This window comes from Apis mellifera, linkage group LG11, assembly GCF_003254395.2.
Source record: "Apis mellifera strain DH4 linkage group LG11, Amel_HAv3.1, whole genome shotgun sequence".
NCBI classification, from domain to species: Eukaryota; Metazoa; Arthropoda; class Insecta; order Hymenoptera; family Apidae; genus Apis; species Apis mellifera.
Genome location: NC_037648.1, coordinates 6,217,345 through 6,240,254, shown reverse-complemented (window position 1 = coordinate 6,240,254; position 22,910 = coordinate 6,217,345). Strand labels below are relative to the sequence as shown.

The 22,910-nt window shown below is 18.7% G+C and overlaps 1 protein-coding gene across 11 annotated transcripts in view; it reads left to right on the top strand.

The window, feature by feature from the left end:
* LOC551883 (voltage-dependent T-type calcium channel subunit alpha-1G) overlaps nt 1-22,910 on the top strand; it is a 198,429-nt gene that overhangs the window by 146,505 nt on the left and 29,014 nt on the right. For 8 of the 11 annotated variants that reach the window (XM_026443546.1, XM_026443548.1, XM_026443547.1 and 5 more), the window contains 4 exon segments: nt 9,319-9,475; nt 11,643-11,798; nt 16,911-17,045; nt 22,143-22,415. In XM_026443546.1, the coding sequence (XP_026299331.1) occupies nt 9,319-9,475; nt 11,643-11,798; nt 16,911-17,045; nt 22,143-22,415 (721 nt within the window). 11 annotated transcript variants of the gene reach the window in all.

Here is a 22,910-nt window from a genome sequence, read left to right as displayed (position 1 = left end):
AAAATTATATACAAAAATCATATAAGAATAATTTTTTATGACAATATAGTTCTAAAATTTTTAAACAATTAATATTATAAATCAATTAATATTAATGTATTTTATATACATATAACAAATTTTTTTTAATAATTTTTTAATAACAGATATATAAATTATATTTAAAATAAAATAAAAATTTTGAAATATATCTTTTATTATATTTTTTATATTTTTAAATAATAATTATTAGATAATTAAAAATTATAATTAAATATAAAATTAAATTTATTCTAATTTCTAAGAATGCAGAAGTATCAATATGTTTTGCAAATATAAATTATTCATTTTCGAAAACATCAAAGCAATAAATCAAAATCTCTACCTTAACATAAAATACATTTTTGTAATCCAAAGTTATGTTACTCAATTGAATCAATTTTTCTTTATTCTCTCAAGAATAAGGAATTCAAATTCATACCCGTAAACAATCAAACATGACACAATTCTAACTATAATGTTGAGAAAGATGTTCATTCAATAATAAATTCTAATTTCACCGGAAACTAGCCATAAATTAAGAAATCACAACACGTGAGATCGTTTGAAGTCAATTTTGATAGTTAAAGCTTCCTGCGCTATGCCGCTAAAAAATAATGTAGCATGAACTATAAATAACGGAACGGATTAAAATTATTTCAACAATAAAACAATTTCTTATAATCATGGAACAGTACACAGAAACAGGATACAATAACGCGTATTGGCCATTACGCCATGAATTTTTAACAGTGTAGCACATTTTGAACCTATCATACCATTTTTTTTCTCAGATAGTTACATTTGGTGTCATTTATGTTCCATATCTGTACATGTTTGTTTATTATACAAATTCGAATTTTTAAGTTTCATAATTATAAGGAAAGTAATTCAAATTTTAAATTTTAAATTAATTCTAAAAATTGGAAGAAAAACTCTTTAACTATTAATAATTGAAATAAATTTGTAATGTTTATAATTTTCTTTCTTGTTCCAAGTTTTTTATTTTTTAAATTTATTTAAAAAATGAATCATTTCTTTTTATAATCGATTATGCTATCATTTGAACGTCATTTTTTTGATCGATGTAAAATCCTTGAACGAATATTGCTCATTTAATTTAGGAAATAGAATGATATTATTTCCATTAGTCATTATTTTCTTAAAACTTATATAAAATTTGGATAATTTTCCTTTTTAGTATCTCTAATTCATTCGATATTTTCACACTATTTCTATCATTTTTACTTTATTTATATTCTCAATCTCTCTATCTCTCTTTATTCGATTCTTCACTTTCTATTCCAACATGTCCGCGCACGAATATTCGATAAATAAAATGATATGTCGCGATGATATAATGATATAAATGATAAATGATATAAATGCGTACAGGAGTCTCAATATTCCGGATTGAAAAAATCGATGCGTGATACGTCCGTTGAACTAAAGAAAAGTAAAAGTAAATTATTTGAAACGAAAAAAAGAAAAAAAATAAAAATGATGAATCCATAAAAAAAACAAAACAGAAAAGAGAGTAAGAAGGAAAAACAAAAATAAAAAGTACAACCGTTTCCCATTGTGTACGATTTACGTTACTATTAATATCTCTCCGTTTAGCTGCTGTAGATAGACACCTTTATTATCCAATACCCAAATATCCATGCTATTCAAATTCCAAGTAGACTGTATTCTAGAGACATATATATATATGAAATATATAACAACAATATTACAAATACTGCTAATACCGATAGCTAGTGTGTAATTGTGCAACCAACCGCTGAAAGTTCGTTTTAAGATTTTTAACCTTACTTATTATATTTAGAGAAATTATACATTATATTATATTATATATACATATTTATGCTTTGCCGTTACTTGTTTTTTTTATTTTTTATTTTTATTGTTTATGTTCTTTTATTCTCTCCTAGTTTCTTTTTATTCGAATAAATGTCAACTGTGGCATTCTGCAACGACAGGTACTATATGACTTCTCCGCGACTGCGCTAACATTAATTTTTATTAAATTAATAATAAAATTGATATAATTGAAATTTTAAAATTGTATTTATTTTTTGGATTAGATATAAATCAACATGAGCAATATGATAATGCGAGATGATTTTGTACAATAGATTTATATTTCTAACATAACATAGATATAATAACAAAATGATATATTTTCTTCCGAATAATTAATGAGAATGTTAAAATAGTTTGCTTTCTATTCTCAAAATAACTAAGAAGAAGAATTTTATAAAATGGATCTTAGAATATTACAACTAATTATATATAGATATATATGTGATTTTAAAAGCAGATTAATTGTTTAGAATTTTAATACTTTAATACTTTAATATTAAACTTTTAAATCTATTTATGTTGGAGATGTGAGAACATTTATCAAAGATTTAGTGTAGTAAAAATATATTTTACCATAACTTTAATGTTAAATATCTTGAATTAATTATTTGATCTAAAAATAAAATACTATTTTCTTTAAAATCTATTATTGTGTAAAATTTTACTAAAAAGATTAATATTCAAATATTCTCTTAAGATAGAAAATAAGAAACTTTAGATTTAAAATATTTATATTTTTAATTAAGCAATATATATTTAGAATATGAGGTATGTGTATAATTGGAGAAGGAATGTGTATCATTCTAAATAATGGTCATTCTAAATATCGATTATATAATTTAGTAAAGAAGTGATTCTACATATAAAAATAAGTCAGAAATAAAAAATAACATTTTTTTGAGACTTCATTTTTCATCAAGAAAATTAAATTTGAAATTAGGCTAATTTTTGATTAAATATGTAATATTATTTTTACATAAATGATAAATATAGAAAAATTTTTTATTTCAAGTTGAATACTTAATTGCTTACTTATGTTTAATTTTAATTTTCTTGAAAATGAAAATTTAAATAAAATAATTTTTTTTTATATTTTTTGTTTATTTTCGTCTATAGAATCATTTTTTTTATCAATAATTCATTTGTATTTAGTTCTAATGGAAATTCAGTTTTTAATTCAATTTTCTCGAAAATGGATATCCAATATAAAAATATTATTATAATTAATTAAATATTTTCTTATGATTTATTTTCGATTTATGTAGAGGAACATTCTATTCATTGGTTATATCATTTTGTATATAAAAATATAACGAATTGTACAAAATCATTGATTACAAAGATATTGCTCGTTGCAAAATGATATTTTGAACAACGGATACTGGTTGATATTATTTATACACGGAGTATAGGAAGATTGGACAAAAATTTATGTTTAATTTTTATCTGTAAAAATACAAATATTATAATATATATGAAAATACAAATGTTATAAAATGAAATACATTTAAATAATTTAACTTATTATTAGTTAGATAAGTAATTTAATACAGTTAGTTTATTATTTTCTTCAAATTTTTGTAATATTCTTTAAAAAAACTACATATATATCATACATCGTTTATTCTTAAATTATAATTAAATTAAAATTGATATATTTTTTATAATTACTTCATAAATTTATTCATAATATTTGTAATCATTTATTTATAACACTCATTAATTTTTTAAGAATTGGATTATATTATTAAATATTGTTTATTAATAATTATTTATAATTATTTTTTTTCTAATTAAATTTCTAATTAAATTTTAATTACTTTCTTTATAGTTAAATGAAAGATTCAGAGGAAGAAGAATACATATATATATAACAAAATTTTTTACTTGAAAAAATTAATAAAAATTAATTTTTATTTGAATAAAATTAAATTTAAACAAATTTTGTACTTTCAAATATTTTACTTCATTTATTAAAGAGATTTTTATTAGAAGTTAAATTGATAAAATTTTCTAATTAAATATAAATCTTGTTCACTGTTTTTTATACTTATTTTATTTCTAAAAAAAAGATTATTTATATATTTTTATAAATTCCTGTAATGTAATGTAATAAATGTAATTTTAATATTATATAATAAATTTTATTATTACTAAGTACCTATATTCTGTTTATAGAGAATTAATATGTATCTTTTATTTGTTTCTATATATTTGTCTGAAATTTGTAGCAAAATATTATAAATATATAATAAAAGAATATAAAAAAATATAAAAGAATATGCATAAAAGAATCTCATTAAATATCTATATTTAAAACTATAATTTTTTAAATTTTTTAAATTTTGAATTTATTATTTTAATATCTTTGTTAAAATTTATTGACAAATATTATTTATTAATATATAAATTTTTTTTCTTATTCTGAGATATATAACTATTATAAAATTTTGTTCAATCTTTTCGATATATTCTGTTTTAACCAATAACGTCGATTGTAACATGAATCATAAAATTTTATAAAATACAATATGACAATTTTCCTAGCTGTTATATAAACATCAATATTTTATTTTTACGATCAAAGTCCAAATAATACAATTTTTCTTTCTCAATTTTATTACTATACGTGTTTTTCTCTTACAGTTTGTACATGCAGCTTGAGTAATTATATCGCTTAATAACAACATATTATAGTACAAGTTACACAGTTATACCTTATTTGTTTTCTCTTTCATCCGAATATAGGATTACATAGTATTTGTATAAATGGACAGATATCGCCGATCTTGCAGAATGTGACTGTACAAGCTTCGAGTGACAGTTGTTTTCGCTGTTCACCCGATATACCTGCTTATATGCTGTAATCGTGAAGTGTCTTCATTCTCTTAAAGTCAATTTTGATTCGAACTGAATCATTTACCGATTTGATTCGATCATTTTGAATATAAGTAAAATATCAAATATTCGTTTTCGTATTATTAAGTGAAGTTTTATCCCTTTTTTTTTTCAAAAAAAATTTTCGTTTTAAATTCCTTAAAATCTTTTCTCAACTTTTTGGTTTAATTTGAATATAAATGCAGAATATTTATCATTATTATTATTGCTAATTATTAGGCGAACAAATTAATTTTATGTATTTTTTGCAACTGTGGACGAGATATTTAAGAGAATGAGAATTAAGGTTAATCCTTAATTAATAGTCCTTAATAAGTCCTTAATAATCTTTCTTAGATGAATGATATTTAAAAATATAGACCAGTAGTTTGTCCGTGATATCATACAAATTGTATTATGTTGTGTTACAAAATATTTTCATCATATGACATCATATGAACGATATTATGTTGTGGAATATCTCGTCCGTGATTACAAAACGATTAAAAAAATTGAATTTATATTGATATTGAATTTAATTATTTAATTATTATTATTATTGTTACTACTATTATTATTAAAACTCTTTCTCGATGTTTGTCAATAATTTGATTTGAATAGTAACATTTGGATTTTAGATTATTATAAATATCAAATAGTTCTCATTAATTCAGTCTCTCTTTTATCTGAAACAAAATTGAATCCTTTCAAAAATATATATTGTAATCTCTGGAATAACTTATTACTCTATATTTCAAAATCTCTAATTGCCGAAAAACATTTAAAATAGAATTTGTATATTCTAATTATTATTCTTATTATATATAATTCTAATTATTATTTTTATAATATTTTTTTCTATGACAGAAAAATATATCCTGTTTTCTTTTATTCCTTAAATTTTATGCAGGGTATTTCAATATAAGTTAAATATAAGTATTTTCTTATTATTTTATTTAATTAAATATTTGAAATTTATGTAATTAAGAAATATAATATAATTAAAAGAAAATTTTTATTAATTTTTCTGATCAAATTTATTTAATATATTTGATAAAAAGTGTTGATAAGTTTGATAAAAATTGAAATATTTTTATTTATTAATATCTTTATTTTTAATATTCTAATAACATTTTGAAAATGTTAACTATCAGTCATTTACATAGATAGTTTCAATTAGGTTTATGTAATTAATTTTCTATAAGTCATCTTCGATTTATGTCCTTGCTGTGAACAAGTTTAAGATTTACAAGTCTGCGAAATTTAGAGGCATTGAATTGCAGTATATAAGATGCAATAGCAATTTTCCACTTCAGAAAAAATAATGAAAAATATAATCAGAATTTGTTATTATTCTGCTATTATTTAATAATTATAAGAGTATACTAATCGTGATTGCTCGTTTTTAAAAATATATTATCATTTTTAAATGTTATTTTAAACATTTATGCATAATATAAAGTTTCATGTACAATCGTACGATTATTTTGTAACTGTGATTGTATCTTAAAATCAAAATTTAAATGTTTTAAGGTAATATTATAATTATGATTTATGAAATAAAATATTTGCGAAAATAAGAACAAATTCTTTAAAAAAATAAAGGATTAATATAATAAATTTATTTTTATCAATTATTATCTTTCTCTAAAAAAATAAAAAAATTAATTATTAATAGTTATCAGTTTTTTAAATAGATTTATATTTGTTTAAAATATTCTTCTTTTTAATATATTCATTATATACTATTATACAATTGTTGAATTTTATTTGCAATTATATTACAAGAAAATTATATTTGATTAAATCATATTGTTATGGATTTCATAATTAATTTGAATTTTTTGATTTGCTACAATTGAATATATTTAATATCAATATAATAAAAAAAAATATTTTTATGTAATCATCAATTAATCGATGAAAATATTTTATATTTTTATATATTTTGATATAAAATATGATAAATGCAGAAAAATAAAACAAAAAAAATTATATTTATTAGTTTTTTATATATAAAATATTGAATTTTGCACAAAAAAAATAAATAAATAACAGTATTCTTGAAAAATTCGAAAAAAATAAACTGTATCTTTAAAACCATTTAAATTTTATTTTAAATGTTTTTTATATTACTAAAAAAATTATTATTAAAAAGTAATATTCAGATATTCAAATCTGCATTTTATATTAAAATATTTTAAAATATAATAAATCAATTTTTAAGAAAAAGAATTAGATATTTAATTAAGTAATTAAATATGATAAATTTAATATTTAAATGATATTAAATTTAATGCTAAAAATTGTTAATTCATATTTTTATTAATGGAGAAATAATATTATTTATGAGATAGGATAAAGTATTTCATGAAATTCTCAGGAAATATCGATTGATGATCTATATATGATTTAAATGAAATTTTATTTTTAGAATAATATTGTTTATTTTTGTTTAATATTATTTATTTATTTCGATAATTATATTTATTTCAATAATTTATTATTATATAATTAATTACATTGTTATAAAGTAACTATATATAATCCATCAATTAAAAAGAAGAAAAAATTCAATAAATTATAAATTGATATTATATAAAAATTTACATACCATTTATTTTTAGCCTCTAAATAATGTAAAGTTAAAGTTTTATCATATTTAATTTCTCCAAAAAATTACGATGATTTATTATTGATTAAAATTCTGAAATGAATGAAAATATAGCATATGTAATTTTTTAGTGATAGGGAACATGTCAAAACATATTATGACGAGAAAGAATTCTATTGCCTTTTTTTATTCATTTTTAGACAATATTGCCAATTAATTTATTATATCCTTTTATTCATCATGATAAATGTCATATATAATAAATAGAATAAAATATAATTAATAATAAAAAGATAAAATAGAATTAATATATTGAAATAAAAAAAAATTTTTCAAAAATCTTGTAAGAAAAATATATTCATAAAGTTAAATTCACATTATATGAAAGAATTAAATATATTTCTATTAATAAATAAAAATATGTAACTATCCCTATAAAAATTTGCGGAAATAATTTTTTACATCGTAATGCTTTATTTGAAACATCCTGTATATATAATTCTATTTGAACCATACGATACTCGTTCGAACCAGTTTGCACTAAAATCAACATTAACAGATACTTTTACACTATTCATTTTATGTGGAAACAATTTAAGTCATCGGATAAATGATCCAAGTAAATACTTATTCTTGAAGTTCGATAAACGTCCACGAATCATAATCGAGAGTTTCCTTAAATACGATTTCAATTTCAATCTCTATTCAGCTCGAAGGTAATTTTCGTGGCAATGAACAATGCGCTAACTAACGCACCGGGAAATGGCGGCCGCAATTCTGACTGGAAATTACCGCTTAAAATATTCACGGCCATATTCAAACCGACATCCAAAGCACCGCTTAAGGGATTACGTAACCCGGATATGTATTTTTACCATAGTTTTACATTCGAATAACCGATCATTTTCTAATAGTTGCGCCAGAAAAGAAGATTGATACCATACAAATTTAGCAATGTTCGAATTTTTATAGTCTCATAGACCAGTTTTATCATAGGGTGATTCTTATTAACATTGCCAGCTAAATTATTTGTAAACTGCTTATTATATCAAAATATATTTTAAACAAAAGTATGAGTGAATAGGGAATAGAATATAAAATAGTTATTTATATATATATATGTATCAATTATTTTTTTACTTACATTGAGTTTTTTTAATATGTAAAATTTAAAAAAAAGTACTATTAAAAAATGTAAATAATAAATTCCATAAGAGATATTGTTTAAATGATTTTTAACACAAAATATTATTAGATTATAATTGATATAAGTAGATATTTATCAATAAGTGAAATAATATTTTTAACTTATATATTCATTATATATAAATGATAGTTTTTTTTATTCTTACTATAATAACATTTACTATTTTTTCCAATTTTAAATAAGTATTAATTAAAAAGTTATTGGGTTAAAAAGATAGGTTTAAAAACTAATAATTAAAAAATAAATATATTTAATGTTTATTATTTGCATTTATTGATTTATGTATATGTATATGTATTTATGTATATTTATTATAATGAACAATATTTTACAATTACTTTACTTTACAATTTTTTCCAATAGCAAGATCAAATTTTACAATTAAAAAATTTAAGTTATAATTATGTAAATTTAAGTTACTACTTTTGTTTGTACTTTCATATAAAAATATTTTTTAGTAATTTAGATTAGGTTAATGGAGAATCATCCTATATATTATATATATATATATATAATGAATATTTCGAATTGAAACAATAGTATATTTAAAAAAAAAAATTAATCTTATTGACCTACGTAGAATTGTTAAAAATTAAAAAAAAAAAAAATCAAAATGAAATGAACAAGAGACAGAATGAAGATATTTCACGGTGACTAGTTTCGGATATCCCAATTCCTCATTTCCTTCTCGTTCATCGCGGTGATACTTTAGGCCAGCGGATTGTCTCGGTTGCAGCATCCTAGGAATGTACCTGTTCGGGGGTAAGTTTTGCATGTGGGCGGACCGGAGTCGGCCCTGCACCTGTGCCGAGGTGGTCTCGCGGCACCCATTGTGTCGCTGTGATCGCAAACATTTCAACGACATCGTCTGGGCACTTGTCACGGTTTTTCAGGTACCACTGTTCCCCTCTCTCTTACACCGAAAATATACACTACTATTGTATATGCTAAGTATTTATAAGCATATGATATTTCTATATCTAATCTTTATCTATATCTGTATCTGTATCTATATCTATATCTATATCTATATTTATACATATATTTATTTATAGCTATATCTATAGATAACTATATATATATATAGTTACCCATGAAAATACATATTTATAAAAGAATTATTTGATGTAAGATATTTGATGTAAGATTGATGTTAGATATTTAATTTTTGAATGATAAATTCAAGTATGATTATATGATCAAATATGAAATCTAAAATTATATTAAATTACATATATTAAATTGATCAATTTCAGAGACTTATTATTTGGATATATATTTTGTTATCAAAATTAAAATTTTATCACCAAAATATTAAAATAGAATCAATTTGCTTTTTAAATGGTTTATATTGAGATAGTGATCACATATGCATATACAAATTTTGTTATATATTTAAAAATACATAATATCTCATTTAATATTAATTATTTAATATTTATTATTAATAAATATCAATATGTATCAATCTTTTTTTTAGTAAATTCATAATAATAGTAATAATCTAGCTCTTAATTTTCTTGATAAGATAAATAAACTTTAAAATGAAATTTATTTGAACAAAAATTGCGTTTTTATAAAATGTAAGGAAAATTTCGTGGGTAACTGTATATCCATCTATATCTATCTATATCTATATCTATATCTATATCTATATCTATATCTATAATCTTTCTATATCTATGTTTATCTTTGTCTATTGGTTTGCCTATTATCTATATCTATATGTCTATATCGATGTCTATCTATATCTATATCTATTATCTGCATCTATCTGTAACTCTGTATCTACAATCTATATTTGTCCATATCTATATACGTACATGTTACATAATATTGTGTATAATTTTTTTTCGCTTTTTCGCTCCATTGCGTTCCATTCATTTTTTGATATCATACTATTGAAATATATGCATATATTGATGTATTTAAAATTTTTTCTTTTTGTTCTGTTTCTTCATCTTTCTCATTTTCTCTCTCTTTTTTCTTTTTTCCCTCCCTCTTTTTCTTTCTCTCTTTCTTTCTCTCTCTTTCTTTCTTTTCTTCCTCCCTCTATCTCTCTTTCTCTTTTTCTCTCTCATTCTTTCTTTATACACGATTTGATTTTAGCAATTTAACGGCTGGGTCATTTTTGTCCCAATCGATTAATTAAATAACAAAAATTACATAAGTTTGAATTTATTTGTATGTCACTTCTGATCCAGCCATTGTACGCGATCCATACTTCGAAAATCAATAAAAGCGTTGTACCATATTAGCAATGTATCGACGAGTTTCTCTCTTTTCATCACATTTTTTTCTCTTTTTTTATTAATTTTTTTCCTCTTTTTTTTCCTTTTTCTATTTCTCTTCATTTTTTCGATCTGAACCTTGTACTAATTTTCGTGATTGGAGATCGATTAGAGGATAAATGGAAATAAAATAACGATTTGTTTGTCGTGACAATTAACACGGTTCATTGTCGGCCGACATAGAAATTAATCGATTACATGGATTTACGCTGTCGCCAGTAGTGTTACTGTTCTTGTTCTTTTTTTAAATGAATAACTACATCATATTGTTATGCTTGTTGCCTATATATGATTATACTATATATATATGGATATCGCGGTTGAGAAACATCTAAATAAATCTAGCACAGCCGAATAAACCATTTCTAAAATAAAATCTTTATAACGCGTTGAAAACAGAGAGAAATTCGCGATTAAATGAATGCAAATATAATTTATAATCCATAGAAATGAGAATATCGAGATTAAATAATTAATCGGTATTATTATATACTATACTTCTTTTTTATCTCTTTTCCTTTTTTTTCTATTTTCTCAACTTCCAATATGTAGAACTAGCGGATCAAGTAATTTAAAGCTAATTTAATTTCTTCCAAATAAACGAGACGAACGATCGATTAACAATTAGCAAATTTGATAGAGATATTTCTAGTTTTACATTTTATTTGTCGTGAATTTAGAATATTTTTTGGCTATTGTTCAAATTGTAACGAATAATATTTATATTTTTGTTTTACATGAAAAATTTTTCCTTTTCCGTTTCATATAGATCTTGACGCAGGAAGATTGGAACGTCGTGTTGTTCAATGGAATGCAGAAGACGTCTCACTGGGCAGCTCTTTATTTTGTCGCATTGATGACCTTTGGAAATTACGTCCTATTCAATCTGCTGGTCGCCATTCTTGTCGAAGGATTCTCTTCGGAGGTATAATTATTTCATTCATGCATTTTATAGATAGTTGCTAATTTTAAATATTTTTATTTTATTCTGTGTTAGATAATATAAATTATTTTTAGAGGAAATGAATAATTATTGATTTAATATTAATTCATTAAATAATTAATAGTAAATATATTTTGTGTATCTTTTTGAATTTAATAATTCAATAGATAATTACGATAGAATGAGGTTTTTTATGACTTTTAATAATGAAAATTTGATTTGATATTTTAAAAATTACTTTCTATAATGATATATAAGATATTGAAAATAAATATAATCGACAAATTGTTGAAATACTGTAAATTATTTAAAAATCATCATTTTTATTATGTTTATATAAATTTTTTTTCAGTTATTTACTATTTATAATTTTGATTTTTATCAAATAATGTTTATTATTAAAATAATTTTAAATTAAAATTTAGTTTAGAAATAAATTGAAAAAAATTATCATTTCAGAAATATTTTTAATTTGCTATAACATTATATACATATACATTTATATATATTATATATATATACATTTATTATAAATATTGCATATTCAAAATATATAAAATTAAAATATCAATAAATTTAATATATAATTAATATGGCTAAGAAAAAAAACATTATAACAAAGATATTTAAAAAATATAAAAAAATAAAATTTCGAAGTCCTCGAAGAAAATTAATTTAAAAACTCTTTTATATATTGAATCTGGAAGTTAAAAAAAAATCATGTAATTTTATTATTAATCTAGAAAGAAATATATGTCATCGAATTTAATGATAATAATTTTAATGATATTATTGTCAAAATATTGAATAGTTTTTATTATATATATAATTAATTAATTAATGAATTCTGATTTTCAATATAATTATGTATTAAAAATGTATGTTATGTAATATATTTTAACATTTATTTCTCTTATTTCTGCGAGAGAATAAGTATCAAAATTTTTATAAATAAAGCGCTAATATTAATATTAGAATATATCGTATATATTTATATATTATATATATACTCAATAAAAGTAAAATTTAGATTAGATTTAATAATTAATTAAGAAATTTAAATAATGATAAAATAATACAAATAATAAAAATTATTTATAACATTTATTATTAATAGCAATTATAATAAAATAAAATAGTAAAATTTTGATAATATAAATTAAGAATGTAATAATAAAATAATATCTATTTTATAATATAAAATAAAATTAATAATGTGAATAACACAATATTATTATCGAAAATTAATTCATTATCGAAAAAATTATTTGCTTATCACATAATTATATTTTATTTAATTTTTCTATTAATGCCGATATGGAATTTTTATTAATAATAATTTAATTATCAGAAATATTTTTATGTTTTAAATATAAAAATATAATATTCATTAATTGTGAAGTATAATTCGATAATATAATAAATATTTAAAGCATTTGTTTTGATATATATTGGACTTAATTTTTTTCTTTTTATTTGAACTTATTTATTTGAGTTTGTCCAAATAAATCATATTCAATGTTACCATCAAGATTTGACAATTCTATGTGCTCTATGAAGACATATGTCAATGTTTTTTTGTTAATAACTCGTTAATAAAGCTAAAAAATCGAAATTTTTCCAAAAGAAAAAAGTTGCTTATTCAGAAATCTTTAGTTAAGCTGTTTTCTCATTTTTGGTATTCATATATTTGGTATCATATTTGGTATGTATAATACTTTAGAATTTAAATTGAGTTTTTGCTTCGTCTGACAATGAATTAAATTAAAATCATTTACTACTTTTTTTATTTTTTTTTGTTTTTCAAAGAGAAGATTTGGCATATTCTATATTTTCTTATATTTATATTCTTTATATTCTTTATATTAATATTTCTTATATTTTATTATATTTATATTATTATATATATATATATATATTATATTTTTAATTATATTAGTATATTCTCTTATTATTCTTTAATGTATAATGAATAAATATAAAAATAAAAAATAACTTTCAATTGTTAAATTATTCTTATCTGAAACCAAAAAATTCAAGATCAATAATAATTACTAGTTATTAAATCATATATACATGATTGATATAAATGATTTGAATTATTTCAATTGAAAATGAATTTTTTCTAATTTTAATGATTTTAATATATTTTGAAACAAAGAGATATTAATCTTAAGAGAAGATATTTTAACATTTTACAAGTACAACATTTTACAAATAGTTCCAAGAATCGAATGACGTACTGAACGCCGGAAATTCCCTTAGGATATGGTTTTGCACTTGGAGGCCTTGATTCTAAAATATATCAAGGTTACTGAAATATGTAAGATGTATTTTCTTCTATAGAGGGTTTTATTCTTAAATTATTTGTTATTCGAAAAGATATTTCATAATTTTTTTATTATTTAAACTTTCAATCAATGATAAATCAGCTTATTGAAGTAAATGTTTTTTCTAACTGAAGTTCAATGAATTGAATGAATTCTTTAATTGCTGATTTCTGTATCCTTCTTATATATATACATATAAAATATTATTTATATGTATATATATATTACATACACACACACACACATACACACATATATATATTTACGTATTTTTTAAATAAATTAAAATATTAATATTCAAGATTTTTTTAGAATGTAAATAACAATTTTTGAAAATTCAACAAAAGAAAGTTTTAAAGGACATAAATAAATATTAATAAATATTATATATATAATAATATATATATAGAAGTTATTTTTTCAAAAATAGATGATTTATTGTCCTTTAAAACTTTCTTTTGTTATTGAATTTTAAAAATAATTATTCACATATTATATTTGAAAAAACAATTGGGAATATAAATATTCAATTTATTTTATAACTAGAACATTGTGTATATGTATTAATTTCAAGCATTCGTGTATTTTTTATTTACAGCAATGATTTTCTCACAACTTTCAAATATGATAATCCAATATAATTGATCTTAAATTTTAAAGTTTTAAAAATATGATTAGTTTTTATAAAACAAATAATCTGTAATCTGTGTCATTCTTAATTTATGAAATTAATGAAAGTAATGATGAAACGTTTAAAACTTTGTATACTTTTATATTTTTGTATTTATAATTCTATTACTATATAACTTTATAGCTCTCATATATATATTTATGTATACCTTTATTTTTTATTAATGTTCATTATTATCGATATAATAATGAAAATATATATGTATATATATATATATATATTAATTATGATTTAATTATTAAAAGATATAAACAGTAAAAAAACAGAAATTATTCAAAATATAATTTTTTCAAATTTCAATTGAATTTTTTTTCAAAACTCTTTATATATCAATGTTTTTCAATGAAATTTTTATTATAATTTTATCACATATAAAAGTATTGAATATTTATTAATATTTGTAAATAATATTGAAAAATACATTTTATAAACAAATCAAATCAGTAATTAAAAATCGTTATTAAATTTAAAATGAACATTATATTTCGTAATATTTTTAAATTGTTATTTTTCTTTTATGTTTTTTATATAAATAATCTATTATATATTTTTTTATATAAATAATAAATTATAAGAATTATGTAATTATTATAAATGAATAAAAATTTTCATTCTTATCAACAATTTCGATATACTGCAAAAAGTTTATTAATTTTTAAAATTTTTAACTCAAAAAAATTAAGCAATTAATAAAAATGATGCTTAATATTTCTACAAAAATTTATAAGAAATATCATATTTTTAAAATAATTAAATTAAACAGTTTTAATGTTAGCAGAAAAATTATATGTATTAATCATAAAAATTTTTATTTTAATTAAATAAATTTATTTTAAATAATTCTATAGAACTTTAAATTTCATATTATTAAAAACTATATCTAACTAATTTAATACCAATATTATTAATAAATTATTATTTAAAAAATCTAGAATAATTGAACATTTGAATAACAAAATTTAAAATTTAAATAATGGAAAAAAACTTTAGATAACATATTATTTGAGTAACAAAATTATTTGTTAATTTAATATTAGAATATCAAAATGTTCGAATATTACATCTTTGAATACATCTTTTTTATTATATTTTATACTATACCATAAAATCTTCGATCGAATAATAAGTGTTCAGATATTGGAGATTCTACTGTATTTTAAATTTCGTTATATAAAATCTTCCTTGGTGATAGAACGTTCGAATAAGTGTAGTATGTCTTTGAAGGTTCTATTGTATCATAAATTCTGTTATATGAAATCTTTTATATTGAAATAAAATGAAATAGAAAAAAATTCACTCCATTTGAAAGAAAAAATTTTTATCTTTCAGATTTTAATTTATATATTAATTATTGATTAATTAATTTATTATTTCTAGTATAATTTTTTATTGAAACTATTATTATATTTTTCTAATTTATTGAATATTATTGAATAAAAATAGTTATGCAAAAATATTAAATTAATTGCAAAAACAATAATACTTTTATATATTTTGTATATAAAAGTATTATTATTTATTTTATTTGTATTAGTATTTGTACATAAAATATAATTTCATAAATTAATTAATATAAAATTTAATTTGTATAAAATGTAATTTTCATAAAAATGTCTTTTTTATTTTTCTTTTCAAAAATCAAATAATTAATTTTATTTTTAAATAATTAATTAAATTTTAATTATTATCTATTTTAATTTGAAATGTAAAGTTAAAATTTCTTTTGATTTTTAATAAACCGTAATTTATATTGAAATTTCATATAAATATAATAACTTCCAGTAAAATCGTATAAATTCTATTACGTTTTGATCTTTGATTATTGACTAATAATCAATAATAAAATATACATATAATTAAATATTTTTTTTCAATATTTTACATTTTATATTTACAAAAAAAATAATATTTAATTAATTCAATATGCAATTTTGTAATTTTATACAATAGTTAATACAATAGTACAGTCAAAAAATTAATAATAATAGATTGATATTTAATATAAACAAGATTTTATACATAATTAGTTTAATCAGATGCAACAAGTTACATAATATTGATTTATTTTTGCAGAGAAATGAAAGAAGAGAACGAGAACAAAGAGAAATGGCTAGGCTTGCTGCGAAAGAAACAGGAATAGACAGTGACGATGGTTCTTCGAGAATTTCGAGATCTCATTCGATTACTGATAGTGATACTTACACCCAGGTAAGGAAATTAATTAATTATCAATAATATAAATAAAAAATTTTTTAATTAATTTAATATTATAATATGTATATTATATTATTATTATAGTGTATAGTATAATGAGAATAAAAAATTTGGAAAATTTTCAATAATAATTTTTGAATGATTTAGTAAAGGAGTATTCTGATATCTTTTTATAGAAATTAAAAAACTAGATCAAATAATAAAAATTATAAAATTTTATTTAAAGAAAAGTACAATAAAATTGCATTTTTGAGATAATACTAATACATAATAATATATAAAATTATATTTAAGTTATTCATTATTCAATATTATGTGATTTCAATATTTTTATTTACCTCTAAACATTTTAAATGCATATATAACTTATTTACATATCTTATTTCATATAACGCACTATATATGCGTTATATATAATTTTTATCATTTATTATAGATTATTAATGGATTGTTATGAATAATTTTTTACATGATTAAAGAAATGGAACTTAAATAGAAATTTGTTATATTTTTTTAAACACAATAATTTTTATTATATTTTGAATATTTTAAATCTTTTTACATATGTGCGTTTTTTAAATTTTTATATATCCAAATTTTGCATAAATATTTTTTTCATTTCAAAAAAAAAAAAAAGAAATGAATAAATTTTTTAAATAGAATATGTATTATATTATATTACATTATTTCACATATAAGATAAATGTTTAATGAAATTAATTTAAAAATATATCTTTTTTAATATTAATATAGAGAAAACATATTGAAATTTTATATCAATCATTTTATCATGTATATATATGTATTTGGAAAATCATACAACAAAAATTGATACATAAATTAAAAAAAACTGAATATACAAATATGAAGTACAGTTTGTAAAGAAATTTATCACGAGTTTCTTGAATCTTTTTAAAATGAATGAATCTTTATCGATCACTTCAAGTTATATCTATACTTGCTAAACATTTTATGCAAGAAGCAATTTGTTTAAAGAAGAGAATAAAGCAATCTATCAAAAGAGGTTTATTTATCGATCAGTGGACAGCGATACCATTAATCAAATTAAAATATATGAAATATATGCTTGTTTAAAATCTAATAGTAAAAAACATCTAAGAAAAGATAAATCAAATTATTATTTATTTATTCTTTGTATAATTCAATTTATTTTATATATATTTATAAATATTAATTTATTATATAATTATTATTCGTTCTATAATTTGTTTAAAATTATTTTTTTCTTTATATAATATTTTATTCCTTTTCTTCTATTAGAATAAAAATAATAAAATTATAAAATTATAAAAATAAAATTTCTTCGTAAAATATATTACTGAAATATAAGATATATTCAGTTATTTAATAAAAATAGAATAATGTGAATTAGATATAGATTACTAAATTTAAATTAAATTATAAATTAAATTTATTATTTATTATTCATTTTAAAATAAAAATGTTGATATTAATGTCTAACAACAGACAAAACAATTTTTTTTTCGAGTTATCAATATCTTATAGAATTCCATTATTCGTTATTTGTTATACAATTATTCATAATTCTTTATGAAGAAATAATTCGAAAAGAATAAAATTTTTTCATTTAAAACTTCGTTTAAATTAAATAAATTAGATTTGAAAATTTTTTAAATATAAGAAATTGTATAAGAAATGTAAGAAATTGGCAAAATGTAAGAATAATTTTCGATTAGATATAAATAAATTATCGATTACTATATATAATAATAATAAAAAAATATAATTTTTTAGAATTTCATTGTTTAGTCCTTATTTTTAAGAAAATCGTAATTGAATATTTATAGCTAAAGAATTATATTGTATTCACATCAATTGATAAATTTTTAAATTTAATTTTCTTGAAAACTAATTTTTAAATAAAAAAATTTATTATATATTTTTTGTTTATATTTTTTTCATATATAAAAAAATTATCTTCTATTATCTTTTATTAAATTAAATTATCTTTCGATAATTTATATCTAAATTAGAAACTATAACTCCATTTTACTTGTAAATTTTTTTTTATTTATTCAAAACATTAAATGAAAAAGTGGAATATTAAAAATGGAACATCAAAAAATTTTATTCTTTTTTTTTTTTTGACTTAATTCTTTAAGAATCTGTTACTTATTTATACTAGGTACAATAAAATACTATAAATAATTATCATAATCATAACCATAATTTAAAATAATCTTGAATATCTGAAACAAAATAAAATAAAAAATAAAAAATACGAAAATAAAAAAATCAAGACACATATGATTCATTAGAAGAGAACTATCATTTTGAAAATTATTATCCGAGATTCATTTTTTATTACAAATGATATTTTTGAAAATGATTCTGAAACAACTTTGATAGCTATCATTATTTATTTAAATTTCTGTATATCTTCATATGAAAATATATAGAAAAAAAATCCATTTTTTCATTTATTTCTTATTTTTCTTATTTGAATCAAGTGATGAATAATAACTTATTTTCATTCGAAATGTCATTTATCTTCTTGTTTATCGTGAAATAGTTTCAGTTTCAATAATATTTCAATATTTCTTAAAATATTATTATTTATGTCTCGATTTATTTTTTGATATAAATTCTGATATAAAACCTTGATACGAATAAATGTTAAATGATTTTAATTTTCTTTAAATGTTCTTTTATTATACTTTTTTTTCGAATTTAAGCTCATATATTTTATTTATGATATTCTATAAATTTAATTTTTTTTATCTTACTAATATTTTTAAATCTTGGTAATATTTATTGTATATTTATTACAATTATTTCTTTAGTATAATTAATATAATTGAAAAATTCATTAAAAAATTGAGAAAGAAATAGAATATATTTTTTCTAAAAGAAAAGAAAGAAAAAAATGAATACAAAAATAATAAGTAAATAAATATAAAAAAAATAATAAAAAATATAAATAAAAATAAATATATATTTAGAAGATTCTATTATATATTGATGGTATTGTACAAATATTAAACTTTTAAACTTTTGAAGAAATGTAGATAAGATTTAAATATTAGAATCTTTTACATTTAATTAATATTAATAAATTTATATATCATTCTTACACAATATTAGTTTCAAAATTATTATTACAACTATAATAATCTTAAACATTAATAATTTTTAAAAACATAATTCCCTATTTATTCTTTATAAAAATTATTTTTCATTTCTTTTTTGCATTTTTAATTGCAGTTTTTTAAATTCAATATTTATGAAATAAAGAAAAGATCAAATAATAATTTATCTTTTAATCTATTTATTATATATAAAAATTCAATTTTAAGAATGAATAAAATAGTATAGTAAGTCGTTATAATGATAATGTTTTGATGTCTGATGTCTATATATATATTAAAAGCTTACATTCTAATATAAAAAAGAAATGAATAGAAGAAAGAAAATATCAAAATTAATGGAGTTTATTATATTTTTAATATATTTTTATATATTATTATATTATATTATTATATTATTAAATATATTAATTATATTATATTATTATACATAAATTTTTTTTATTTTTTATTATAATATTATCATTTTACTTAAGTTTACTTAAGTTTTCTCATATTAAAGTTTCGTTTTATTTATATTTATATTACTTTGATTTCTTTGAGTATTTCAATTGATAATAACTCAAAATTTAATGGATAATATTAGTATCAATTTGACAGCTTTAAATTCCATAGAGACATTTCATATACAACAACCTAATAATTGCTTATTAAGTTAGATATCGTCATTCATAATTAGTAGAAAGATGATGGATATATGCTATAAATAGAGCACAATGAATTTCGTTAGAATTTTCTTTTCCGGATAAAGTAAATAATTTACTCGTTTTAGAAGAAATTATACTGCATAATAGCAATGAATTATTATTATTATTATTTTTTTGTTATTTTATAGAAGTTCTACTTTTATATATTTAGTATCTTTTAATATTTTTAGTATAACATAATTTGTTAATAATTCATTTAGAAAAAATTAAAACTTTTGTTAAAATCTTAAAAAGATATATCTTTTTAAAAAATACATATATAAAGATATATCTTATAAATCAAATAGAAATCAAATATATAAAATAACCTAATATTATATATTGATATATCTAAAAAATTTATTATTATTTATCTATATTAATATTATATGATTAATATTATATTAATAATATGCTAAATGTTTATAAAATGAAGTTTTCGTTTTATTTTATTTTAACAAATATACCTAAGATATATATATCTTAAAAGTTTACATTCTAATATTCTAATATAAAAAAGAAATGAAAAGAAGAAAGAAAATATCAAAATTAATGAAGTTTATTATATTTTTAATATATTTTTATATATTATTATATTATATTATTATATTAAATATATTAAATATATTATATTAAATATATTAATTATATTATATTATTATATTATTAAAGATATATACTATTGTGAAAAATAACTGGAAAAATTAGTTTTTTAAAATTTTATGATAAAAATTTATTTATTTCAATATAATCTATTATATATTATAGATATATTTAATATATAAAAATATATAATATAAAATAAAATACATATAAAAATTAATATTATATATATATATAATATTAAATATATAAAATAAAATACATGAAACTATAAAAATTATCTATATAAAATTTAAAGTGTCATGTAAGTACTTAAAATATTCTAATTAAGTATTAGAATGTGTATAAATTATACGAAAAAATCTAATAATATGTGTATAAAACATAAAAGAAATAGATAATTCATTAAACAGATTATAATAGATTATAAATTATAAATAAATATATAAATAACAAACCTTTAATAAAAAATTATTTTCAATTTCAAAAATTAATTAATAAATTAATTTAACAAGAAATATAATTTTTTATCTATTTAAGCATAACAACATAAGAATATGTAATATTCTTAAATTTCTAAGTCTTATTCCATTATCTCGTGGAATAAATAAAATTTATACATAAATATGAGAAAACTTGCAATTTACCTCAAGCAAGCAAATATTTAAATTTAGGATCGAAAAAATTCCTGGCAGAGTGCGGAAGAGTTACGCAAATACAAAGACAACAACAGCAAGGAAAAGCAGAATACTGTATGGAAGCATCAAATAGACGAGCCTAAGTGTAATATTCAAAAAGTAAATAAAATGAAGGGTTCTACCGGTCAACCACCGATAATTACTCATACAGCGGCCACTCCTCAAGATTCACCGAACACCACCCTCGACGTCGGTCGAGTTGTTTATCCTACTGCGGCACTGTCAATCGAATCTATAGATCGTTCAGGAGTACGTACATATTTTTGAAATAATTTTAGTATTTAATTCGTATCTATTTTTTTATGACTACTGATATTTTATTGAAAGCATAATATAATTATTGATAAAAAATATTTGATCACTTTTTAAAATAGAATAATTTGTTTTAAAATTACAAACATCTCTTACATTACATCTCTTTTTGATTATAGATTATATATAGATTATATATAGATTCTTTCAGAATCGAATATATTAAATTTAAAATTTTAATATTATTTTATTTATAAATATTTTATATACTTCGTAACAATGAACATTCATTTACAAAAACTTCTGATTATTCTTATTTTCTTTATATACTTGAAAAAATTTATTTAATGAATTTTGTTTGAAATTTACTTGAGATTGCATAATTTAGTATAAAATGGTATAAAATTATATAAATACAGAAATAAATTTCAAAATAACACTATTGAGTTAAGGAAAAAAATAATAAAATCATATAATAATAAAACTTTATAA